Below are 24,230 nucleotides of genomic sequence, written 5' to 3'. Positions count from 1 at the left end.
ACTTCTACAGGAGTTCAATAGAAAAATAATGAAATTTCTTTGGCAGGGAAAAAAACCTGAGGATCAAAATGAAGGCATTACAAGACTCTAAACAAAGGATGGGTTTGGGTCCTCCAGACTGGGAAATTTATTATAGGGCTTGTGTACTGCTTATCAATGCTATGGATTAAGGAATGGATTACTCTGGATAATGAGAGAGTGTTTAAATTGGAGGGACATGACCTTAACCTAGAATGGCATGCTTTTATATGGTATCAAAAAGCTAAAGAGTATAAAGTCTTCAATAACCATATGATAAGAAAGCCTTTGTTATGGACTTGGAATAAGATACAAAAACAAATATATAATAAAATTCTGGGCTGGGTGTCACCATTAGAAGCATTCGTATAACCTACTTCAATGAAATCAATAAGACTGGTAAGATATAAAGATTTGCTTAAGAAAGAAGGGACATTAAAGACTAGAGAGGAGTTAGAGCAAAAAAAAATATTAGATTGGTGGATGAGATTACAATTAGACTCCAGATATGCAAAAGACAAAATAATGGGTTTTTATGAAGAACAAATGACATTTGATAAATTACTGTTAGAGACAAATGACAAAATAATTAAAAATAATGTATGGATATCTCTTAAATATGAAAATGGGAGATGAAGTGGTAAAAGACTATGATAAAATGGGCACAAAATGTTGGTCGTGATATTGGCTTAAAATAGTGGGCACAAATTTGGCAGAATAATATAAAACTTACAAAACCAGTAAATTTTAAAGAAAAAATATATAAGAAGTCTTATAGAATGCATATGACTCCAACTAAATTGTCTAAAATGTACAAAAATACCCCCAACAAATGCTGGAAATGTAAAATGCAGGAGGGTGCTTTTTATCATACTGTGTCTAGTGGACATGTAGGGAAGCAAAAAGTTATTGGAGATCAGTACATGAAATGCTACAAAAAAATCTTATGTGATACCATTTAAACCAGAATTGTTTTTATTGAATTTTGTCACTGAAATTGAAGATTAAAAAAATGAGATATTTGATAACACATGTAATTACGGCAGTGACGATACTATATGGAAAATAGTGGAATAAAGAAGAGGTACCGTCTTTGGAGGAACTGATAGAAAAGATACTGAAAGTGGCAGAGATGGATGTACTAACCAAAACATTAAATGAAAGATCGTCTCAAAGGGGACTAAAAAATGGGAACAGTATTATAACTGGATCTGAAATATGAACTGGAAAGTATAGACAAAAGTAGTATGAGAAGGTCCAAAGGAATTTAGAGAGTAGTAACAATAAATAGTCTGGAAAAATTGTTATATTGTTTACTTATGTGATTTCCCTTTTTTAAATATAATTAAGTAGCTGTAAGAATACTCTTTCGCTCTCTGGAATTTTACACTTTCCCCATCCTTATCCATTCCTTCCCTATTCCCTTGTATCCACACCCCAACTCTTACCCTCATTGAAAAAGAATAAAAACTTAAAAAAAAAACAAGTACAGGGATCACTGCTGATGCAGTGCAGTTTATGGAATTTGACAGGATCATATAAAAATCTGTCACACACATGCAAGTTCTCATATATATGGGAATGCCATAGCAACCTCCCCAACTGCCATATGGAGCTGCCATGACAGAAGAGGGGGCCAGTCAGGCCACTGCCATCAGACCAGGGGCTGCTGAACTTCCAACAACAGGGGCCTTGGATAAGTCCATGACCCTCCTTTCTCAGGTCATTTCCTGGATATAAAATAGCAGCACTGTAATTATTGAAATATTTATTTAATGAAATATTTATGTATTTATTGGGGGAAAATATGTATAACCAAAACCATGCTGCTCAGAGCCTTGCAATTCAAGGGAGGAGCATGAAAACAAATTAAGTGAAAGACAATGAGATGCTGTGGTGATCCCTAGCCAGAGTCCCTACCAGACTGCCTTTACAGGTCATCTCCCGAGTCAATTATCTCATTCCCAGAACCCATTAAATTGATTCTTCCAATACTGTTGGCATGGATAGCCCACAGAGATGTCCCACTGTCACTAACATAATTGTATTTTGATAAGCATACATTCTTCCTGGAACCAGGGATAGTCTTATGCCTCTTACTAGCACCACTACTGATGACTCAATATTCAATAGTGTTACCGTATATTTAAGAATTCAATAGTGTTACCGTATACAGTATTTAAGACTTATAAACTACAGTACTTTCCAGTTCATGCTCTTAAAGAAGTAGCAGTAGTCTGGAAAAGTTATATTTTGGAGGGCAACTCCCAGACTCCTCCAGCCACCATGGCCAATGGGCACAGTGATTTGGGGGATTCTGAAAGCTGTAGTCCAAAAAAAGTTCTTTTTCCAAGCTCTGCTTGGATTATACTGTTGGCTTCTAGCGCTAAACTGCATATGCCCAGGCATCAAGTAAACCACTCCTTCCATGTAGAACAACCTTATCAAGCCATGACTTTTACATAGCATATGGTAAACTCACTCAGTTTATAATAATGACACCTGACATATTCTGGCTGGAAATCACAGAAGGAAAGGTGTGGTCAGGCCATAATGAAATTGACAAGCCTCCAACTTGGATCCCTCCAATTTTAGCTAGTCATGTCCCTGATAATCTTTTGAAAACAGTTAGGCTAACCACTAGAAAGCGAATAAAAGAATCCCAGGCTGTCTCAAGCCTCAAGATTAAGTCTGTTCTACAAACACAGTCAGAAATAAATTGAAGCATTATGCTCCATATGCCTTCACTTTCCTAACAGACAAACTATGCTTCTAGGTGGAACAAATATTCTGGCAATGGTGCCAAGAATGTATACAGAATGTTAATTATTTCTCTTACTGCATTCCACTGTTTTTGTAATAAAAATGTAAGGACACAATATTTCAACTGAGAACATAATTGCAAATTGAATATAGAAGATGGCCCAAGTACTTTAATATTTATGTCTGAAAAATCTAATAAAATAGGCAGAAATTGACACTACAGTTTTTGCCATTTATACTTGCCAAAAATACCAAACTGTGGAGGTCTTTTTTGGTCTCCCTGCCAATTTCAAGCAGACATAATAGACATAAATTAAAGCAGTTAAACATAAATACACATACAACAAGTTTTCTCTATACAAAATGTCATTCTAACAAAACCAGCACAAGAAATTAGAAGTAGCTATTTTGAACCTAGTGTCATGTAGTGCAGTGTTCCCCAACCTTTTCCGGTCCGCAGACCGGCTGGGGAAGGCATGGCACTGCCCGCGCTTGTGCGCATGTGCGAACAAGCATGCTCTCTCTCTCTCTTACAAGGGCACACGCACTGCCATTTGCGCATGCGCGCAGGGGCCCGCACGAGCGAGTGCCACCATTTGCGTGTGTGCACAACCGCTTGTGCACATGTGCAAACGGCAGCGTGCACTCATGTTGGCCCGTGCGCACCCACATGCATGTGCAAATGGTGGCACTCAGGCGGGCAAGCCGGAGCGCGTGCGCAGGCGCAAACAGGTGGCACAGGGGTGAGAGCACACGGGGGGGGCAAGGGGAGGTCTCTCTCAGCAGCCCGGTCTGGGGCTTGCAGTGTTTTATTTTTATTTTAGGGTTTGTTTGTTTGTTTTTTGGCCTGGACGGATTAATCACGTTCCCATGTATTCCTATGGGAAACGGTGCTTCGACTTACGACCATGTCAATTTACGTCCATCTTCTGGAACGGATTATGATCGTAAGTCGAGGCACCACTGTATTATTTTAAGATGCCTTCTAGTCATTTGCAAATGTCAATGTTTAAAAAAAACTTTTTCAAAATAAGGATTCATTCACACTGAAAATTTGATCAACTTTCTTGGCACCTACAATACTAGCACTGTATCCTGGTGATCACATGATACAAGGCCAACATTAGGGTCAACAGACTTGAAGTAGGTCAAAAACCCCTTACTTTCCATTTGTTTTTATTTGCTCTAGTTTACTCTTGTGCACAAACTACTCATGTGGACAACAGTACCATACCAAGACACACTGATTTGTGCATTTTGTAACAATTCTTTATACATGTGTTTCTGCTGCTCAGTCTCTATCTCTCTGCACCTTACATTTGGCATTCTTCTTTAGTTTTCAAGGATATTGGCTGTTCCTGTGTTCTGCTTTTAATTTTTTAATGTTACAACTGTAAATCTAAAATAAAAAAGTGAAAATTAAAACTAAAAGAAGATAAAATTAGAAAGCATTGGACCAAAATGTGAAGTTTGAAAAGAGTGGGCAGGTAACAAACATGGAAAGGAAGAGAGAAAGACGTAGGCAAGGATAGGGCAGAGAAGATAAGGAGAGGAAAAGCAGTCTGCATTGGGAGTGACATCTCAGTTAGTAATTCTGAACGTGTTTGGATAAATGGTACTGGAAATATAGCAAAAGATAATTTTAAGATAAAGTATATATTTTAAAGTATATCTTTGTATAGATATTGGTTAGAAAGGAAAGGAGTCTGCTTATCCAGCCATGCCCTGCATAAAAACATTACTAGAATACAATGGTATCATGGAGGAGCAGAATACCCAGAGGATTGGACTGGGATCATTAAAGGACCCAGGCCCAACATTCTTCATCGCTGTGTTCAAATAATAAAACCAGGTCATAAAACAAGCCATTTGTACCTCAGTAAACACATTATTGCATTGAATCTGACCTTTAATATTATGATCCCTCTTGAACATGCCGAGTAATATAATTGCCTGGTTTGAATCAAGAGGTGTCACATGAATGCCAGTGTTCTAGAGCAGTGGTTCCCAGCCTTGGGTAACCCAGGTGCTATTAGGCTGGAATTCCCTGAAGCCTTCACCACCAGCTGTGCAGGCCAGGGGTTCTGAAAGTTGTAGTCCAAGAACACCTCGGCCAAGTTCAAGGTGCTTATGCTGACATTTAAAGGCCTAAACGGTTTACAACCTTGTTACTTGTCTGAGCACTTCTCCCTCAGAACATTCACCTGCACTTCATATACTGGGATGCTACAGAGTCCACCCTGAGGGAGGCCTGGAAATCAACAACGTGAAACTGGACCTTCTCTGTGGTGGCTGCATTTTTATGGAACTCTCTCTCCCAATGGAGGTGTAATTGGCCCCTTCCGTCCTTGGTTTCAGAAAACAACACAAAACATGGCTGTTTCCACAGGCCTTTCAAGTCATACTTCAGACTAATTTGGTTTTCATCACCTATTATACTCTATGAATTTTGGAACAACTGTCTATGTTTTGCTACCATTTATTGTGCCTTTGTATTGAAGGGGAGGGAAAGAGAGAGAGAGAGAGAGAGAGAGAGAGAGAGAGAGAGAGAGAGAGAGAGAATTTCTGTCTATCCATCTATCTATCCATCACCCATCTATCTGTACTTTTTTGCATCACTTATTTTATTCTTAGAAATTTGCTTTTACACAATGTTTTATTATGTGTTCACATTATGTTGTCGCAAACTGCCCAGAGTAGTGGCCTAGTCACTAGACACATGGGATAGGAAGGAAGGAAGGAAGGAAGGAAGGAAGGAAGGAAGGAAGGAAGGAAGGAAGGAAGGAAGGTTCATACTTTCATTCAACCATAGCAAATCCATACATTTGCCATAGTAAATAAACATTCACAATCAATTACCAATTTTATTTGTTAATGTTCCTCACTTATCAGGAAAGTTATTTTAATACAGGTGTGATTAAGAAAAAGAAGCATGATAAATATATTGTTACCATTTTTTGTGACAAGAAAAACGACTTGTACTTATTTTGAATTTTAAGGAAACACATCTTCCAAATGGCATGTGCATTTCAACACCATAGAAAGCAAATAAAGCACATCAGGAGCTCCATTCAGTAGATTTTGTTTCCTGGGACAAAGCAAAATTATGCCATCTTCCTGAGGCTCCCTTTGCTTAATGACAGGGTTGGCAGGGACTCTTTCCCTCTTCCTCAGTAACAGTCTTTTTACCTTTGATGATTCATGTACTCTTTTTTTAAAAAAATATATCCTCTGAAGAATAGAGAAGCGGCCTCATGCTTTAGTTATTTTAAGTATTTTGCAAATGAAGACTGTAAGATAGCTATCACTGAACTGTAATTTTTTCTAAAGAGCAAAACTGAAATGCCGGCTTTGCAGGAGCTGGATTTGCATTTGTTCAGAAGCCAAGACAACAGCAAGATAAACAAGAGAATTTTTCTTTCCTAGATTGTTGCACTTCTACAGTTACCATTTCTTCCATTTTTGATATTCAAAAAAACAACAAGAGCTACAAGCTCAGCATAAAATTCTTTCTAAGAGCTTGATCCAATTTTGTTGAAGCAAACTACCATGGGAGTGAAAGAACAAGAGACGGTAAATTAAGCATTGTAGGATAATTTTAATCATGATTGAAGTATTTGTTTTTCTATTTTTTTCCCTTTTTCAAAATTTTAGAAGGCAAGTCATTTCTTTCTAAATACTATTTCCAGCAGACTGAATTGTAACATTCAGTAAAAATGAGTCTCATTAAACAGCACCACAAGATGGAAAACAGATGCCTCTGAAAATGCTGAATAGCTCTTAATGATACTTTGCTCTGCATTCTCAACTTATTTTCAGAACAGCATTGGCATTTTTCTACTGCGCCTAAAATTCACGAGCTGTTACAAGTTATTATTTTTTTTCTAGCTGTCCCTGAATGGCACAGGGAAAACCATGCAAACAAAAGTGAAAGCTCCTAATATGGGCAAATAAATGAATTTAAGTAATTTGGCTTCTTGTGTCAAAGCAGCAGCCTTTAACAGCTTTCATGTGAACATAAGGCAGTGTGTTGCACTGTGAAAGTTGATCATGCTGTTTGGAGAAATCTGATCCCAACTATAAATATTGGCAGGCTTCTTCAGCTCAAGGGGGCTCTACTAATCAGCTAATAGGGAAAGAAAATCCACATCCACATAGGTGGCTTCAGGCACTGAAGTACAGTCTTTGCTCTACGACACTTTCCAGATGACAGTTAATTAATGAATTTCAAGTCCAACCCAGACAACAGCATGAATTATTTGTAAAGCGATCACTGGGAGAAATCAAGGAGATTAACATGCAGAAAGCTATCTCAAGGACCATCTCTCCCTTTGTGAATCTGCTTGAATGTTATTATCAGGAGAGGTTTTTCTCTTGGTCCCACCACCTTCGCAGGTGCATTTGGAGAGGACAAGGGAGAGGGCCTTCTTTGTTGTTGTTCCTTAACTTTGGAACTCCCTCCCACAGGAGGACAGGATGGCCCCATCTTTGCTGCACTTTTGCAAACAGGTGAAAAACTTTCTCTTCAGGCAAGCTTTCCCTGAGTGACTGGCTACCTGAGTAGGGTTTTTACTTAAAATGGATTCCTGTACTTTACCGCTTTGTATGTGTTTTGCGGTTACTTTTCTTTACCGTTTTTAGTGTGGTATGTATCTGATCCTTTCAGTATTGTAACGTGCATACTGTCTTTTAATATTGCAAGCTGCATTGGGTCCTTTTTGAATGAGAAAGGCAGGGTAAAAATATTTCAAATAAAATAAAATAAAATAAATAATAGCACTAGGGCCAGCACCAAATCACAAGCATCATAAAAATTATATTGCAAAAAAATATCCTTTTCTTCTACTGAAGAGCCTGAAGAAGATCATCTTCACACAAGTGATTTCAAATGGACTTGTGACTCCAGCACAGAAAATGCCCTATGCAAAGCACTCTAAGAGAATCTGAAGAGCCTTACAAATGGAAGGGAAGGGGGAAATATCAGGTGCTTGATTCTGGCATGTCTCCGTACATGTAAAGTGCCATGTAATAAAAGATTTTAATAAAAGGGCCACAAGCAACACAATCACATCTCTGAACCTTGGAGGACCACACCCATTGCCATGCCCTGTTGTTGTTATGCGCTGCCAAGTTGGAACTGATTTATAGTGACCTAATAGGACTTTCAATTTAAGTGAGATATTTGAGGAGTGGCTTTACCAGTCCCATATCCCACTGAGTTTCCATGGCTGAGCAGGGATTTGAACCCAGGCCTCCTGAGTCCTAGCCCCTCACTTTTTCTACTATACCACACTGAGTATCCGTCACCAAGGCCTCCCCCCATTTTTTTCTTTAAACAAATGTGTGTGTTTTTAATTGAAAAAGCTCCTTTGTGCCCTCCAGTGGCCAAATTTTTAAGAATTAAATTTTGGGGAAAGTGGAAGGCAGAGATGTCTCAAAATACGGCAAAACTGCCTTCGTCCCCGTTAGAGGACAGAAAACCACTGAGCCATTTAAAAATAATACTTTTTTGGAAACAAAGATGCCAAGGATCCTAGTGTGTGGGAAGCGTGCATGCTACCTTCCTCAGTTTTAATATGTCACCATGCTGTAATCTGAAGCATGTCTCTCTTCACAACCCAAAGGGAGGATAATCCACCTAAACCAATGTACAGATGGTCTCAGCTATTATGGCTGCAGTCCTATTGGTGTTTGCATAAGGTCTGTGTTAAATTGCTGCCACTAATTCCAGCAGTGCTGGGGTGCCTCTTGGTTGTGCAACCAGGTGACAAGACACCTCATCAATTAGCCACAGCAAGCTGTACCTTACACAAACACCAGTAGGATTTTTTTTCATGTTGATATTAGGCAAATTTATATGGAAGTTAGGACTAACTTCATGACACTTAAAATAACATTAAAATGGGAATGGAGAATATGTGACCTAAATTTCAACATGATCACATGGGCAGCTTTATTCAAATTTCTTTTTTTCAATAGCTTGATATTTCATCACATAAACAGAGTTTCTAGGCAAACCACATCTCATTCCCAGAGATTTGGGGACATAAGACTTGTGACTATAAGGGGGTCCTTGTGATTTCACAGGGGTGAGCCCTTATGATCTCACAGGAGCAGGGGTGGAGTAGGCAAGGATTGAGATACATAGTTGTTTCTGAGGCAGTTAATAGTGAAAATGGGCCAAAGGGAAATCTGGCCAAATGAGTCTCTGTAAAACCTGGCTTAGTAACAGTGGGAGGGAGGAAACTTTTTGGGAGGGCAGTCAGACAACTATTAAAATACATCTAGCAGCTACAAGTCTTTGCTGAGTTCTTGTAAGGCTTGCATCTTCTGCAGCATTACCTACAGCGCACATGACATGTGGGGAGTTTTTATAAGCCCTATTTAGCCGCTCGGACATGTGGAAGACTTGCTGCTAGCCTACAGGAGTATCTTCCCTCAAGCCCTTTGTCACTGCTGCCAGGGCTCCTGCCATAAGGGGGACTGTGATTCATGATGCTGGTGCTCCTCTCTCTGCAAACAGTATGACTAGCCCAAATGCATATATTTACACCTCTCTCCCCAGTTCCCTCCTCTTAGTCCTGGCTTTCTGACATGACATTGCACAAAAATACTTTTGCACTGAGCCAGTGAACCCCAGTGCTATCTGGCAAACAATGGAGATGAATGCTCTGATCTCAAAACTACTTGAAGTACACAGTTAGGGTCCTTCCCCCCATCTAGCACCTCTTGCCCTTGAATTTGTCTCCATATCTAAAGACATAAGAAGCACTCTTAATTCTCTGACTGGCACCCAGAAGCCTCACCCTAGATACCCATGGAAAAAGCACTAAGAAATGTCCAGACACAGGATGATCAAACATTTTAAAATATTCTAGGTGGAGGCAATGGCATCTTGGTGACAAACTCTCCATAAAGGCTTCGCAGTGCATCCCAATTTAAAAACTACTTTGATTTCAGCAGTTACCTGGGACTATGGTCAACTGAATATGTGAACTGGCTTTAGATTTCTGTCCAATTTCTTATAAAAAATTGTGCCTGGAAAGGAAACCATCCATTTGAGACCAGTTCTCTGAGCATCATGGTGTACATGATCTACTGCAATTTTTCCCAAGACATGGGTTGGCAGAAAACAAATTAGGACTACTCTGAGATACCTGAGTGATTTGTGGTAGATCCCACCGGGTTTCTGATTCCCAGTTATTTAATAACAGCAAGTATTCATCTTCATAATCATTGAACTCCAAAGAAAAAAAGCTTGGAACAAAAGAAAGGAAAGGATTTTTATATGAGAAACCTGTGAGCTCAGCTCTGAGATTGAACACATAATTCATAAACTCAAAGGCACCATATTACTTATTCCTACACATAGATCTGCATGCTTATATTGTATCACTATTTGGCCCATAGCATTAAGGTGGATTTCAAGGTCCTTGGATAAAAATAACAAATCCCCAATCAAACTACTAATCAGTAGGGATCGGTAGTTCAATTTGGGCCATTAAGTTTAAGAAGGAGGTATCTCTTAGATTAAATTATAGACTATCTTTTTAACAACTGGCTCCTTAGTTCACTTTCTATTATGCACCTGTGACTGGGGTGGTAATTACACTTTAAGGAGGAGGGCAAAAGGAATCACTCTTCTCCATACAAACACGTGTTAACGTGTATGTTCAGATGCAGAATCAGAAATTATTTTTATAATTTGATCAGAACTGCAATGCATCTTACTTGAGTGGAAACGTTTTTAACAAAGTGGCTCGTGTACCTTTTCAGAACCCTGGCCAGATACTTAGTGAAGACAGGCAATTTCGAGGTCTCTCATAGTTTTCCTTATGGTTCTCTGACATACAGCCACCTGTCCAAACTGGCCAATTTGGTTCAGGCTAGATCACGCTTAAAAGCACTGGGGAATAAAAGGAGAGGAGCAAGGTGGCATGCTCCTCTTGTCCAAAAGGCACTTCAGTTCCTGCTGTCAATTAACTGCTTCATCCGATCATCTTCAGAGGGTCAGAAGAAGTGAAACAAAGCATAAAGACAACGAAAACCAATCAGTTCCTCCACTTTCAAAAGCCAAGATCTCTCATTTCACCCATTACCTTTTATTATGCACTTTGGAAAGAACTGTTTCATGGAATTCCCTTTTGTTTTACCATGGAAGAAGCAGCAACATCTCAACAGGTGCTAGACAGGGAGCATATAATGTGTGTAGCGGTCAATTCCAATGAGCTAAACACTCTACAGGGGAAAGTATTGTGTTAAATTTTATGATCCTGGTTTCATAAGGAAGTTGTTTTGAAAATTATCATGTTCTTGCAGCTTCCATCCTTGGTTTTGAACATGGTAACATTCACCCTGCTTACCAATTTTCAGGGTAAGTGTGACTCTTATGAAACCTTCACACCATAAGTTATCATAAGTCTCTGAACCAGTTCCAGTTTAGAGCAGCCCTATGAATTAGTGACCTACCAAGATCCTATCATAAATGGCTTTGCTTATGTCTTGCAAACTCAAGGCTGCGGCTTCATTCCATCTATTCACAACAATAAATGACTTCAACGAAAGCCTATCATGTTTTTCAGCCAACTTGTGATTGTAAACAGAGTGACAGAAACAAATCACCAGAAACAAAAGAATGCCAAACTTTTAAGAGGCACAAGACTCCCCGGATTGAGTCTTCCAGATTTGCTGGACCTAAGTGACCAATAGGAACCTTTCTGCTATTATGAAGTCGGTTGAAAAATCAATAATGAACTACAAAGAAGAACCAGTTGGACAAGTTTCACAGTGAATACTGGCTTCTAAAGCAAAGCAGAAAGAGGTATGTCAAAGGTATGAAGAATCAAAGAGGGCTTGCTAGCATCAATATCTTTTGCACAAGTAATAAGCAAAGGAAGAGAAAAAGCATAAACAGGAAGCAGACAGAGTCTGGAAACAGAACAGCTGGGTGTGGTACACAACAAAAGAGAAGGGATGCAAGCCAAACACAAACTCTTCTTTGATCTAATCATGTGATATACTGTCAGGGAAAAAAAGATTGAATATTAGAAATCGAAAGCTGTTCTTTGGAAAGGTTTCAACACTACAATAAAGGAATGAAGACCTGACGTAAAAGAATATTGTACACAATAATTTATCTGTTCTTTCACACAGGTTGTCAAGTACTTCACGATAGTTAACTCATTAATCCTTTGCCATTTAAATTACACACAAATCTTATGACTTAACTGAGAATATAATTGAATGGGGAATTAAACTGGTGTTTCTCATGATCAGACCCAACAACCTGCCCTTGTTTGGTATTCAGTTATGGCCGGATACGGGCTATAAATCATTACTGGGTGTGAATGCAAACAAACACCACTGTCTCTTAGACTTATAGCATTTCATAAATGTTTTACCATGTTGTAGTCCCTGTATTCTAATTCATGTCTGAAAAAGTGGACAATGGTCCACAAAGGTTTACATTAAAATGTAGCAGTTAATCTTTAAAGCACCACAATGTATTTTTGCTTTTTGTGTGTGTAGTTCTGGTTGAAATAATAAATACAAGTATACAAATATCTCTGACACATTTATTTAAGCGTAGGATTCATTTAATTTAGTAGGACATCTATCTGAATGAGTAGTTCAAAGGTCTGTACCATGCTCCGAAGACAAGTACTGTAAACGTGGAATTAGTTCTTCCAAAAGTATGTTATTTTCCCCTTGCTATTATCTGAAACTTCCAACCAGAAATGTAAGGCAAAAGCTCAGTAAGTTTCTAGCTATTCTCTCTTGCTTTTTTCCAACTTCTTCCTCACACATCAAGGATCTCAAATACCAGTGGACAATGAAGGAACCTAGTTTCTCCCCCAACCCCACCAAGCCCTAGTCCGAATATAGTATCAGAGTTTGGAAAACTTACTTCTGGACATCACTTTCCAGAATCCTTCTACCTGCATTGCACTATATACTATGAAAGTATTCCCCCCCCCCAGTCTCAGCACATTACCACACCAAGTCCACTGCAGCAGAACCTGCCATCTGTAGCATAAGTTCTAAAATACTGTAATTTTTATCCTGCCTTGCACACATATTTTTGTTTTGAGGAACAGCTCTTTCCTATTTATTACTTCATTGCTTTTATGCTTGTACGAAACTCTACGAAACAACCCCCATTTGCTGGCAAGCAAGAACAAGGCTTTCCCCAAACTGAAACATTTAGCAGGGATTGTGAGAGAATAGCAAAAATCCTGTTCTGCGGCTCCATGTGTGCAATGGGGATAGCATAATAAATTACAGCAAATCACAAATGATTAAAGTTTTGTATACACAATTCAACAAAATCAGAGACATCCTGACATTACCAAAGAAATCCCTTAATTAGTGTTGATGTGGTTCTATAACACTTAGAAACTTACATTTTGAGAGAGGGAGAGAGAAGGAGGGGAGATGAGACCACAGGATGGTCCCAACAGGCACCAGGTGGCATGGTTTAAATCTGGACAAAACTTAGCCAACGAGCAAATATGACAACATTATTCCTTACCCTAAACTAAGTGGTGAACTTAAGAAAGTGGGGATGTGGAGGTAGTTTGTTAACTCAAAGTGGATTTTTTATGACTAAATTCCGAGGACTCAGAATTCTTTTAACTATAAGTATACATTTTCCACCTCTCTACAGTTAGTAAAATCCTGAGGTCTATTAAAAATAAATAGGCACTTTAAGGTGAAGTCTGCCCCTCCCCACAGGATTCAAGAAGTCATTTGGAAGAGAGTGGAGATGCACACTGTGGATTTCCAGTCATATCTTTTGTGGATTTAAACCTACAGCAAACTGTCATCCTGCATTTAGGAATTATGAATCTGATGTTGGCTTCCATGACCTTCATTAAGCTGAGAGACTATTTTTATATAAGAACATCTATATCTCTACAGCATAACTAGACTTTTAAAAAAGACATGCAGAATATGTAATGATTGATTTAAGGATGGTTATTAAGGAGTAATAAATGCAAAAAGGGAAAGTCGTCTAACATTCTCTCTCAGAGGACCTCTGAATATCCCAATGTTCATTAATGAAACATCTGCATTCAAGTGAAGAATGATAAATGCAGAGAATGTAGACATTACCTCTACAAGAAACAAAAAGGGACAAAGAGTTAAAAGATTAATGTTCCTTTCAATTTCACTAACAGCGCAGTAGTGTAAATTGGAATTCCACTTTTTCAACAGGCCATGATGTTTACAGACACATTACAAAAAGAACATCACACTTTCTTGCTTGATTTAAGTATCCCAGAATACCTTTCTTAACAAAGAGTGGTGCAACCTAATTCCACATAGTTATTTGGCTGGAACCTGTATTTCATTCATTACAGTTTACCTCTAGATAGGAGTACACAGATTTCAGTCTTCAGTAGCATTTTTAAAAGTGAACAGATGTTCAGTATTTCAGCTGCCATTCATTTCCATTAATGTTGTCTGCAGACCCTTCTTTCTCCTTGCTCCATCTTTGCTATTTCTTATCAATCTATGCCATTTTTCTTTGATTCTAGCAGACAGAGATGTTTACGGGCAATTGGTTCTCTGAATCAAAATGGTCACAAATCTCATGGTTCCTCAGCAATATTTTCTCTGCAGCATAGATGAATAAGGTTGACCTTTTTTTTTCAATAGGTGTCAACAGCTTTCAGTTTCACTCTAACAAAATGTCACATTTCCACAGTGAATTGCATTATCCCCTCCTTCACAGCAGGAATTAGGCAATTTCCTCAATTTCTTTTTTAAATAATTATTTTCTTTTAAAATGTTTTTTCCTATTGCACAACTAACCATCAGCACATTTCCTATGAAACAAAGCCATTTGACAACTAGAACAGTTTTATGTCTGTGTTCATTTGATGATTTTTTTAATGCATACAGTATTATTGTTCCAGCAAATAAACCATTCTCATATGCATCTATAGTGGGAGATGGCAACACAGGGCCCTCCTCTCCCTCTCAACCATTGGCCACATTAGCTGGATCAGATCAGACTCTGGGTCCAGTGTCATTTGGAGAGCCACAGGTTCTCCAGTGATGCTCTGTGAGGAGGTATGTTGGTTTCTCTCAGCACACTGGTATACTTGAGCAGGAGTAGTGGTGTCAACATGTAGAATTTCCCACCATCCTATTATTTAAAATAAAAAAACAATCACACACTATTTATTTTCTCATTTCTTTGAAGAACATTATTAATTGAAAAATCAATTAAGGTTCTGGAGAACATAGAAAACTATATGCATTTATTTATACTTCTTTGCATCTCCTTCTAGACAACTTCATAATAGAACTGGGATACATAAATTTGGAAGCATACAATATTGAAATAAAAGGAGATGTGGGTCTCCTTGAAAATTCATACATGTTGCTGCTCTGAAGACTGAGAAAATGATAATGGAGAAAAAGAGCTGAAATCTCTTTCTCTTGTGTCACTCATTCAGTTTCAGGCAGTTCTCAGCTATTGACTTTCTATCAGGTCTTCATTCTTACATGCTTCCTCATCTCATTCCTGAAGCTTTGGGGAGTGCTTTGGGGGAAGCTTTGCATGTTTATTTATTTAGGAACCATTGGATAGCTCTGTGGTTTAGGTATCTGGCTGCGGAGCTGGGGTTGTGAGTTCCTCACTGTGCCTCTACTCGAACCTCTGTTAAATACAGTATTATCATCATAATCTTCGTCTTAAGACTGCAGAGCTGGAAGGGACTCTATAGGTCATCTAGTCCAGCCCTTTTTGAGTCCTTCCAGCTCTGCAGTTCTGAGATGTTCTGATGAATGTTCCCTCTAAGCCGTATGGGTGTGCAGCACCGCATTGGGAGCATGCAGCTCAGCCAGTGTTTCTACCCGTTTGCTTCTGGTCATGGCCAGAATACTGCAAGCATGGGGTGAAGTCCCCCCATGCAGCACTCTGGAAAATTAATAGGAATGTTGATGATGATATTATTTATATCAGAAAGGGTTATGTATTTCATCTTCCAGCACCATCTTCTTGATATTCAAGAGGAACCAGGTAGGGATGAAAATTAACCATGCATACTCTACCTTGATCATGGATCTTGTGTGTTAATTGTCTCTGAGAGTGACTAAAGAGTATGACCCTGGTAGGCAGATGATCTACAGAATTAAGAGTTTGCTCCCTACTTAAATTAAGCAATGATGAACAGAAACAGTCTTTAAGATGGAAGATACAAGGGGGCACCATGGTATATACACACAACACACCCCAACTACGGTATATGTTCATTGAAATTCTCTTTATTTCTTCTCATGAACATGGAAGAACCCTTCTGTATATAACTATCAGTCAACAAATGCCAATCCTTCTCAAAGCACTTAGATATGCATGGACGGCTTGACAGAGAGGCACAGATCTCTTCTATTTGTAAATTTTATGAAAAAAATTAAAAAACAGCCAGAACCTCATGGTGGGTTATTTTGTAAACCGTTCAAAAACTATAGTGGAAATGAAACCTCCCGAGTAGAAACCTGTGTGCCTCTGGGTGTTCTGCTCTACAGACAACTGGCCTCTGCCAAGCAAAGTTGTGGATACCTCCAGCTGCTATATAAGTCAACGTATTATGGATGGGTCCAACAAAACATCAACACAGATTTTATAGAATTCCCTTGTTAAGCCATCCCAGTCAGGAAACAGAACTGGTTTTCAAATTCTTAATTGTTTTTTAAATTTTATCTTTCATAATTTGAACTTTATTACAGGATCATGCTCCAAGCCACAGGAAGAAAGATACTTCTGAACAATTTTTATTATCCTTATCGAGAGAAACCATCTTCCACTTCCAACCATAACTTATTTCAAATTTATCTTATCCTACACAACAATACAACTATAAAATCATATGCTAAACATACTGCAAATGTAACTTCTACAGCCAAGGTATGAGAACATTTTATTTTTCTTCTTAGACTGCCAAATAGCTTCAATGTAAGCACCAAATTCCATTAATACTCTCCACCTCTTAAAAAGGTCAGCACAAAGACAGCATTTAATGCCAAAACAGAAATACAAGGCTATATGGCATCAGTATATTTGAATCTAGCTTTCTCCATCTTTTTTACACCAGAGTCATGCAAAACTTTTGTTTAATTTACTGGGCCATGTTGGCTGCAAATAGCATTCACATATTTGTTATAGTCCTTAAATTACACTGAGCACATTCCTCTGTTTTACTTTGGATCAAGCAAGCTAAACACTAACTGTACTTGACATGTAGCTAATTCTTTGTTACAGGTTATAACAGGTGAACACTTATTGTGTTGCTGATCTGTAAGCTGTATGAGCTCTTTCTGTCACATGCACATATATACCACCAGAAATTATTAACCTGATATTTTCAAAAGTATTCAGATAAGGATATCATCTACCTTTGGGTTGCTGTATGTATACTATTTATTTATGTCTTCTCCCAGGAGATATCCTGCTCTACTGGCTGTGCATTATAGCATCAAATTAGCAAGGCAGGAAGCCACTGTCTATAGAAGTGTAATCTCTCTCTTTGAGATTAATATTGCCTCAGTGTCTGGGCTAATGGCAATTCATTTTCTTTGTTTCAGAAAATGTGCCATCTGTCCTGACTGCAGAGTGCTATTCTCACAAGTTGCAATTTACTGCAAATTATAAAGAAGAAATAAAGCCTGGAGTTAAGATTACTGTTGTTCCAACATTCCTTTGAAAAGGGAACTCTCAATTTTGGGATGCAAGCAGGATTACAATGTCTGCATTAGTCTTTAGGATGTTGGGGTTCAACTATGTCCTAATCTGTACCTAAATGAGCAATGTATAAAGGCATCAGCCCCATCAGAGATGAATAAACAGAACCAAAGTATTTCTTTGCAATACTGTACTTTCAGAGTCAAACACAAATTTTTAAATCCAAAGAGTAGACTAAACAAAATAAAGGGATTAAGAAACCAGTAATTTTGTCTTTGTTAATTTCAGTTAAGCATAGGCAGCCTTTCTGATCTGCCCCTCAGCTATTTTGTTTTACAACTTTGTTCGTTTTAGGCAGAAAGATGGGTTTGGCCCTTAGGAGGAGAGAAAATTTTAATGATTAAACAAAATAGCATTCCAACATAAATAGGATAAAGAGGGAGTTACACATTTAGAAAGCAGCTGTTAGCTGTTCGACAGGAAGCTTTGACAAGGGTGTCAGCATGTCAAATGTGCACACCTTAGGCTGAATGTTTGGTTATGCTGAAGTCACAAAAACACATCAGAGATAATTAACATTTATTCTTATAAATATCGTCCTTTTCATCAATTCTGAAAAGAAAAAGTAGATGAAAAAATATGAAGCTTATAATGAGCTTATTTACCAACTCTATCCTATGCACCCTTCATAACCACAGTTATGCTTTTGTGAGAAAGTGTGGTTTGGACAAAGGAAAAAGGTTGGAGTTGTATTTTTTTTCTTCTATACATACATTTTAGGATCTTATTTGCGTCTGTCATACATCTAGCGGGAAGAGACAGTGGCCAAAATCCTGTTGCTTGGCTAAATAAATCCCACTAGAGTAGGCCTAGTGAACAAATAGGGATTTAATGAGTCAAGTTCTCTGAAAGTTCAGATGGGCCTACTTTAACTGCCATGTACTATGGTAATCAATGCAACTCCCAGAAGAGTTGACTCATCGAATCCCCATTGATTCAATGAACCTACTTTACTGCACTAAGCAACAGGATTTGCCCAACGAGAAATAAACAAATTAGGTGTCATGTGGATTACAGGGAGAAAATGAGCCACATGATTTCTGGTCTCCAGAAAGATAAAAGTATTGGCACACTTTAAAATACAGACACTAGTCCCCCCCATTAATAATCTAAAACATTTCAGGCACTTATTAACATACTGATATTTTATCATTATTGCTGTCTGTATTATTGAATGATACAGCATAGAGGCAATAAGAAAGCACCTGGCCATGTAAAGTTTCCATTTCTATCCAATCATATTTAAAACCACTTGCATGTATTGACCTACAGATGTCTTAACTTGCCATTCAACAACAACCTAGGCAGATACACTGTTGATATATTAGCACAACACATACTGCAACACAGTGTGCGTTTAAATGCAAACAATGGTACATGGAAAATTGATGAGGGCAAAGGAATTTCCAAGTGACTCTATCTTGGTATAAATCCAGATTTAACAGACATTGTTAACAAAAGTGAATTTGGCACAGCTATTTTAACAACTGAAATGAAATATGAACAAATGGGTGTAGGTCCTTCCTTCCCCAACCTGCCAGATTTGGCTGAAATAAGCTAGCTAGAATTTCAACACTTACTTGATGGTCCAATACATAAATAACTCCAGAAATAATCAATACACCCACTGCAATGTGAAAAAAAATTCATACAGTATAATATATTCAAAACATATCTGGGGGAACTTTTTGTTTTATACATGTATTGTCAAAAAGAGATTAAAAGGTGCCAGCTGAGTTGTCAGCACAGGAAGTTAAAGCAATATAAAAAAAATGATTATACCACCATTCTAAATTCTATAGGCAGCAAAAACACTGCTTTAATAAAGAATTCTTATTATTACATCCATACTTATTTAGATATTTGGTTTATTCTAGTGCAGTCTACTCAGAAGTATATGGGAATAAGTATTTGGGAACACAGACAGCAATTTTCCGACATTAAAGGCTCCCCCACTATCCTGAGGTTTCCAAACCTCAAGGGATCCCTCTAGGGAGTCTTGGAACCTGAAGAAGAGACAGGAAGTTTAAAATTTTATTCTATTAAAAATTTTTGTCACTGGATGATGACACCATCTGAGTTGGCAACATAAAGTTACGACGGAAGGAGTCAGCCAGAGAGTCAGATCCAGTGATAAAATAAAGCATCATGAATTGATCCTCAGAAAACAGAAACTTCTTGTTCTCAGACTAGTAATTCTATTTCTCAGTTTTCACCTTTTCCATCTCCTAAATATAGCATAATTCTACAGTACTTGTAACTGATTTAGTCTCACTGACAAGTTTCACACCAAGCTTTAAGCAAGAATTCCAGACACGGTTGGCTCATCCTTTATGAAAAAGCCAGCTTATTTGCACATTGTCAATTGTTCCTGCTTAGCTCCTTCCACTAGCATAACTGGTTATAGTAACAAGGAGTTGACCCACAAGAAGCCGCTTAATGATGTCTAAATCTTAGCTTGTAGCTCCAAAACAAGTGACAGATCTGTAGTGGTTGATTTGAAGTCAAGAAGGGTAAGCCAACTTCAATCTATGGCTTGCTAGAAGTATGACAAACCAGGAGTACTCATTCAGATACTGTATAACACACTGCTTTTTCCTGTTAATGAGTTTCTTGTTACTGAAAACCACTCACATTGATGGGAGGAGACAAGAAGGAGCAATTAAGGTAACATGGCACCATTACACATACTTGTGAACAGTAAGGTGCCATGCCTTTGACTTCTGGCATAAGGTTTTCTGTGAACGTGGCTACTTCCTGCACCCACTACATCAAACCTACAGCACTGCCTCTTTCTCTGCCAGCTGTCTGTCCAAACTTTCTCAGATTCCTGGATTTTGTATTAGTGACCCTGTTAGTGAAGCATTTAGTTGGCAAGTTTGGACTGGAGTATGTCCTCTCCTGAACTTCAGTGTAAGATACGAAACCCATAATAATTTGTATTTAAGTCTGAATACAGTAATGCCTTCCAGCATATACCTGAGCCTGCTGTTCAAAATCCAGCTCACAAAGAAAACTGATGATATCATTTCTCAAGAACTATGTCTAAACCCCACAAACAGCCACAAAAATGATTGTGTCTGGCTTTCAGACATAAAGGAAAAATTAAGCTTTTCTTTAAGAATGTACATTAGTAACCCTTTTGACCCAGACAACTGAACCTAATTTGTTAGCAATGCTAATATTTTAAATCATACCCACTTCTTTATTTTTTCTGACTCTCTCATTCCAGCTCTTTTTCCCTCATATATACTGAGTTAATTAATATTTATTTTAAAAACCTAAACTTCTGAAATAGGGTTTGGGAATCTGGACCTTTCCAGATGTTGATAGACTCCTACTCACATAATCCCTTACCACTGTCTGGGACTGATGGGAAATCGGGCCCAACATGATCTAGAAGGCCACATACTCTTTAGCCCTATTCTAACACCAAGGAACGCTTCCACTTGCTAAGCATAAGATAGAAACAAAAGTATTTTTCAATTTTATTTTAAAACCATCCAGCTGGGACACAATACAGACTATCATCCTTGCTATTTCAGGTAAATTTTCTCAGAACTCATTTACCTATAGCTAATCAAAATGACAACTCCTGATAAGACAATTGGTAATATAGATTAGCAAATCTTGGTAAACACAGAAAAAAGTAGCTGTGTAATGCTATGCCACATCCACACCTCCAGACACTATACCAAGTAGGCCTTATGAGGAGTTTTGGAACCTGGAAGCTTGCCTTGTTTGCAGCTTTTTAATGATCCAGTAAAATCATTAACTTAGAATTAGAAAATATGGTATTTTAAAAAAAAGAACCACTACCACATTATTTCTCATAGCAAAGGAAAGAAACATAGGCTGAAAAATGACCAGAACATTAAATTAATGTGTACTTAGTTTTGCTTAATACATTGTCTGCCCAGATGTACAGTACATGTACATATCAAAAAACATGCTTAAACCATTATCACATGAGAACACTACACAAAAGCTGTGTTCTTATGTAACACTGCACGCATGTAAAAGTTGAAAATCGCAAAGCAGGAGACTTCCAATGCATGTTATAAAAAGACATGTTATACCACATCTATCCTCCAACAAGCTTGAAGAGTTTATTTTACTTCCCTCTCGTGAACCCTGCTTGACTCCCTAGCATAAAGTGGATTGGGTTGAATAGAAATGGAAAATATTTGTGTTTTTGGGTTACAGCTCTCAGAAACCTACAGCAATCTTGGCCATGCTGTTTCTGGGTTCTGACAGTTGCAGTAAAAAATGAATTTTTTTAAAAAAAATCCTGTATTTCAGGCTAACATATAGTGTCTAGGCCAAAACCACCCAGTGAACTTCACAGCCAAGTAAACATCTGAACCTGTGATTCTTCAATCTCAATCCAACACCCTGAGCTACCCTAACTCACTAGGCAGCATGCTCTTCCGTATCTGCGTACACCTATGTGGCTGAAAATAAGACATAAGACATAAGAAATTTATTTGTCATTGCGCTCACAAGCGGGTGCAACGAAATGAGGTGCTCTTCCCCAAGGTAAAACTGGACAACACTACAAAAAAAAGTTAAAATATACACAACTTTCACCATCCAAATATAGATACCCCGTTTTCTCTCAGCAATTAAAATTCCACCAAAAACCTATGGCCCCGCATTTAAACTCAATACTGCACTTGGGTAAAAACTGTTCTTGAATCTGCTTGTCCTTGCTTTCAATACCCTGAATCTCCTTCCTGATGGTAATAGTTTAAAGAGCTGATATCCCAGATGAGAGGAGTCTTTCAGTATGTTAGATATCTTCCTCTTACATCTGTTCTTATACAATTCTTCCAAAGAGAGGAGTGAAAATGCAATATATAAAGCAGCCCTTGGAGATATCCATATTTTGCCTGTTACTCAGAGGTTCTAGAATGACTGTATGTGCTTTCAGTTGGTCAATGGTTCACAAAATGGGAACAAACAATAGCAAGAGAAGTACTTACAGCTTTGGCTTAGCAAACACAGGTGGGGGTGTTTTTGTAGGTGAAAGCAAGCTACCAGGATGCAGAGGAGACTTATCGGTTTTGGAGTTGCCATTCATCACCCCATTTACTCCATAGCTAAGATGAACACCATTGGTTTTCTTCTCAGCAGAGTTAAGCTGCAATTGTAGAGCTGCAGTGCTCGATCTGGCATTGTTCATCTGAAGGCCCTCAGAAGGCTTTGGGTGAAGTTCAATAGAACTAATCTCAAGATCTGGAGGTGGAGGTGGGAAGTTGTGGAACTCATCATCATTTTGTTCTTGTTCCTGGCTGCTGCTTTCAGAATTGGCTAAAATGGAGGGAGGAGAGAGAGAGAGATAGTATAGCATTATTGGGGACTGCAACTGTAACAGATAGTTTGAATTATCCTCACTAATGTACTATTAGTTCATTGAAGGTGAGATCACCATATTAGTTTATAACACTTTACAGTTATGCCAGAAGGATTGTCATTCTCAAGTTCTCATGAACATTTGAGCTGATGTAACCATCTTCATGAATATTTATTGATGGCTGTTGCCAATGATGTGGGATGAACTGCTTGCCAGTTAAGAATAGCAACTGATTTATGAGTGTTCAAGCACTGGCCAAAGGAGTGAATTTTACTTATCAGAGTTTTGTTAACACTCATCACAGATATTTAACATTACTGGCGTAAGAAGGACCAATTTCTTCCAAGGTTTTTCTATGCATTCCTGGTATACATGTTATGCTGATAGCATTAGTGCATTTTTGCTTGTTAACGTAACATGTTTTTTTCTGTTTTGCCTCTGCTGCCACCTAGCCTCAGAAACTTGATTTTAAAATAAGACCTGTTTACTTAACCTGAATATAGTTTGGAAACACAAAATTTAAGATTAAGGGGGGAGGGACAATAATCCACCTTTCTTTTTAATCATCTTGATGAATTAATGAGCTTGCAATGCATCCTTTTCAAACTGGCAGCTTTGTCAATTAGTATATAACTTTGTTATCTAGTGAATAGGCATCTTGGCTTGTTCTGAAATATATATAACTCCTGCGACATTGCTGGAACCAGTTGTATTGGCTCTTGCCTTTCCATTGGACCATTTCAGCAATGTGGAGAGGGGGGATCTGCTGCTTGGGTAACAGCCTATCCTCCATATTACCTTACCCGGGCTTCATGCTCTGGAGAGGACACTCCTCGATTCAGAGCATGTTACCATGGTCTCTTGAGACTGAAGGATGCCTATGCTACGCTAATATATATGTGAATGAAATATACCAGAACACTCATAGGTTTAAGTTTGAAGTCAAAATTAGAAAAGCTAGGTTTAACTCTCATGTACTAGTAAGAGACATTTTAGCGCCTTGGAGTCTCATACTGTGGTAAAACCTACATAGAATTAGATTTAAAGTGCTGACATTCTACGTATGACATTGTATCCTGTATAGTCATAAACAAGAGCCATGAGTATCAGCCACTAGCTTTGTATTGTTAAAAAGAAGAAACACAGGGAGTCAGGAAATACTCAACAATACAAGAAGTGTATGTGTGTCTTACTTTATTTGATGTCATTCTCCATTGTGTTTGTTAGCTCTGGATGTTTAAATGGAACACATTTGATTCTGCACACACAACACTCCTTTGGGCATGGAGTAATGCTAAATTCTCATTGAGGTCAGAAAATACTCCACAACCCATATAATGA

General features: G+C 38.2%; 1 protein-coding gene across 4 annotated transcripts in view; it reads right to left on the bottom strand.

Moving 5' to 3' along the window:
* The window catches only part of PALLD (palladin, cytoskeletal associated protein), a 286,634-nt gene that overhangs the window by 127,379 nt on the left and 135,025 nt on the right, over window positions 1-24,230 (bottom strand). For all 4 annotated transcript variants that reach the window (XM_020805524.3, XM_020805526.3, XM_073001465.2 and 1 more), the window contains one exon: window positions 22,519-22,846. In XM_020805524.3, the coding sequence (XP_020661183.3) occupies window positions 22,519-22,846 (328 nt within the window). The remainder of the gene's footprint in view (window positions 1-22,518; window positions 22,847-24,230) is intronic.

Source organism: Pogona vitticeps, chromosome 5, assembly GCF_051106095.1.
Source record: "Pogona vitticeps strain Pit_001003342236 chromosome 5, PviZW2.1, whole genome shotgun sequence".
NCBI lineage: Eukaryota > Metazoa > Chordata > Lepidosauria > Squamata > Agamidae > Pogona > Pogona vitticeps.
This window is presented reverse-complemented; position numbering and strand designations above follow the sequence as displayed.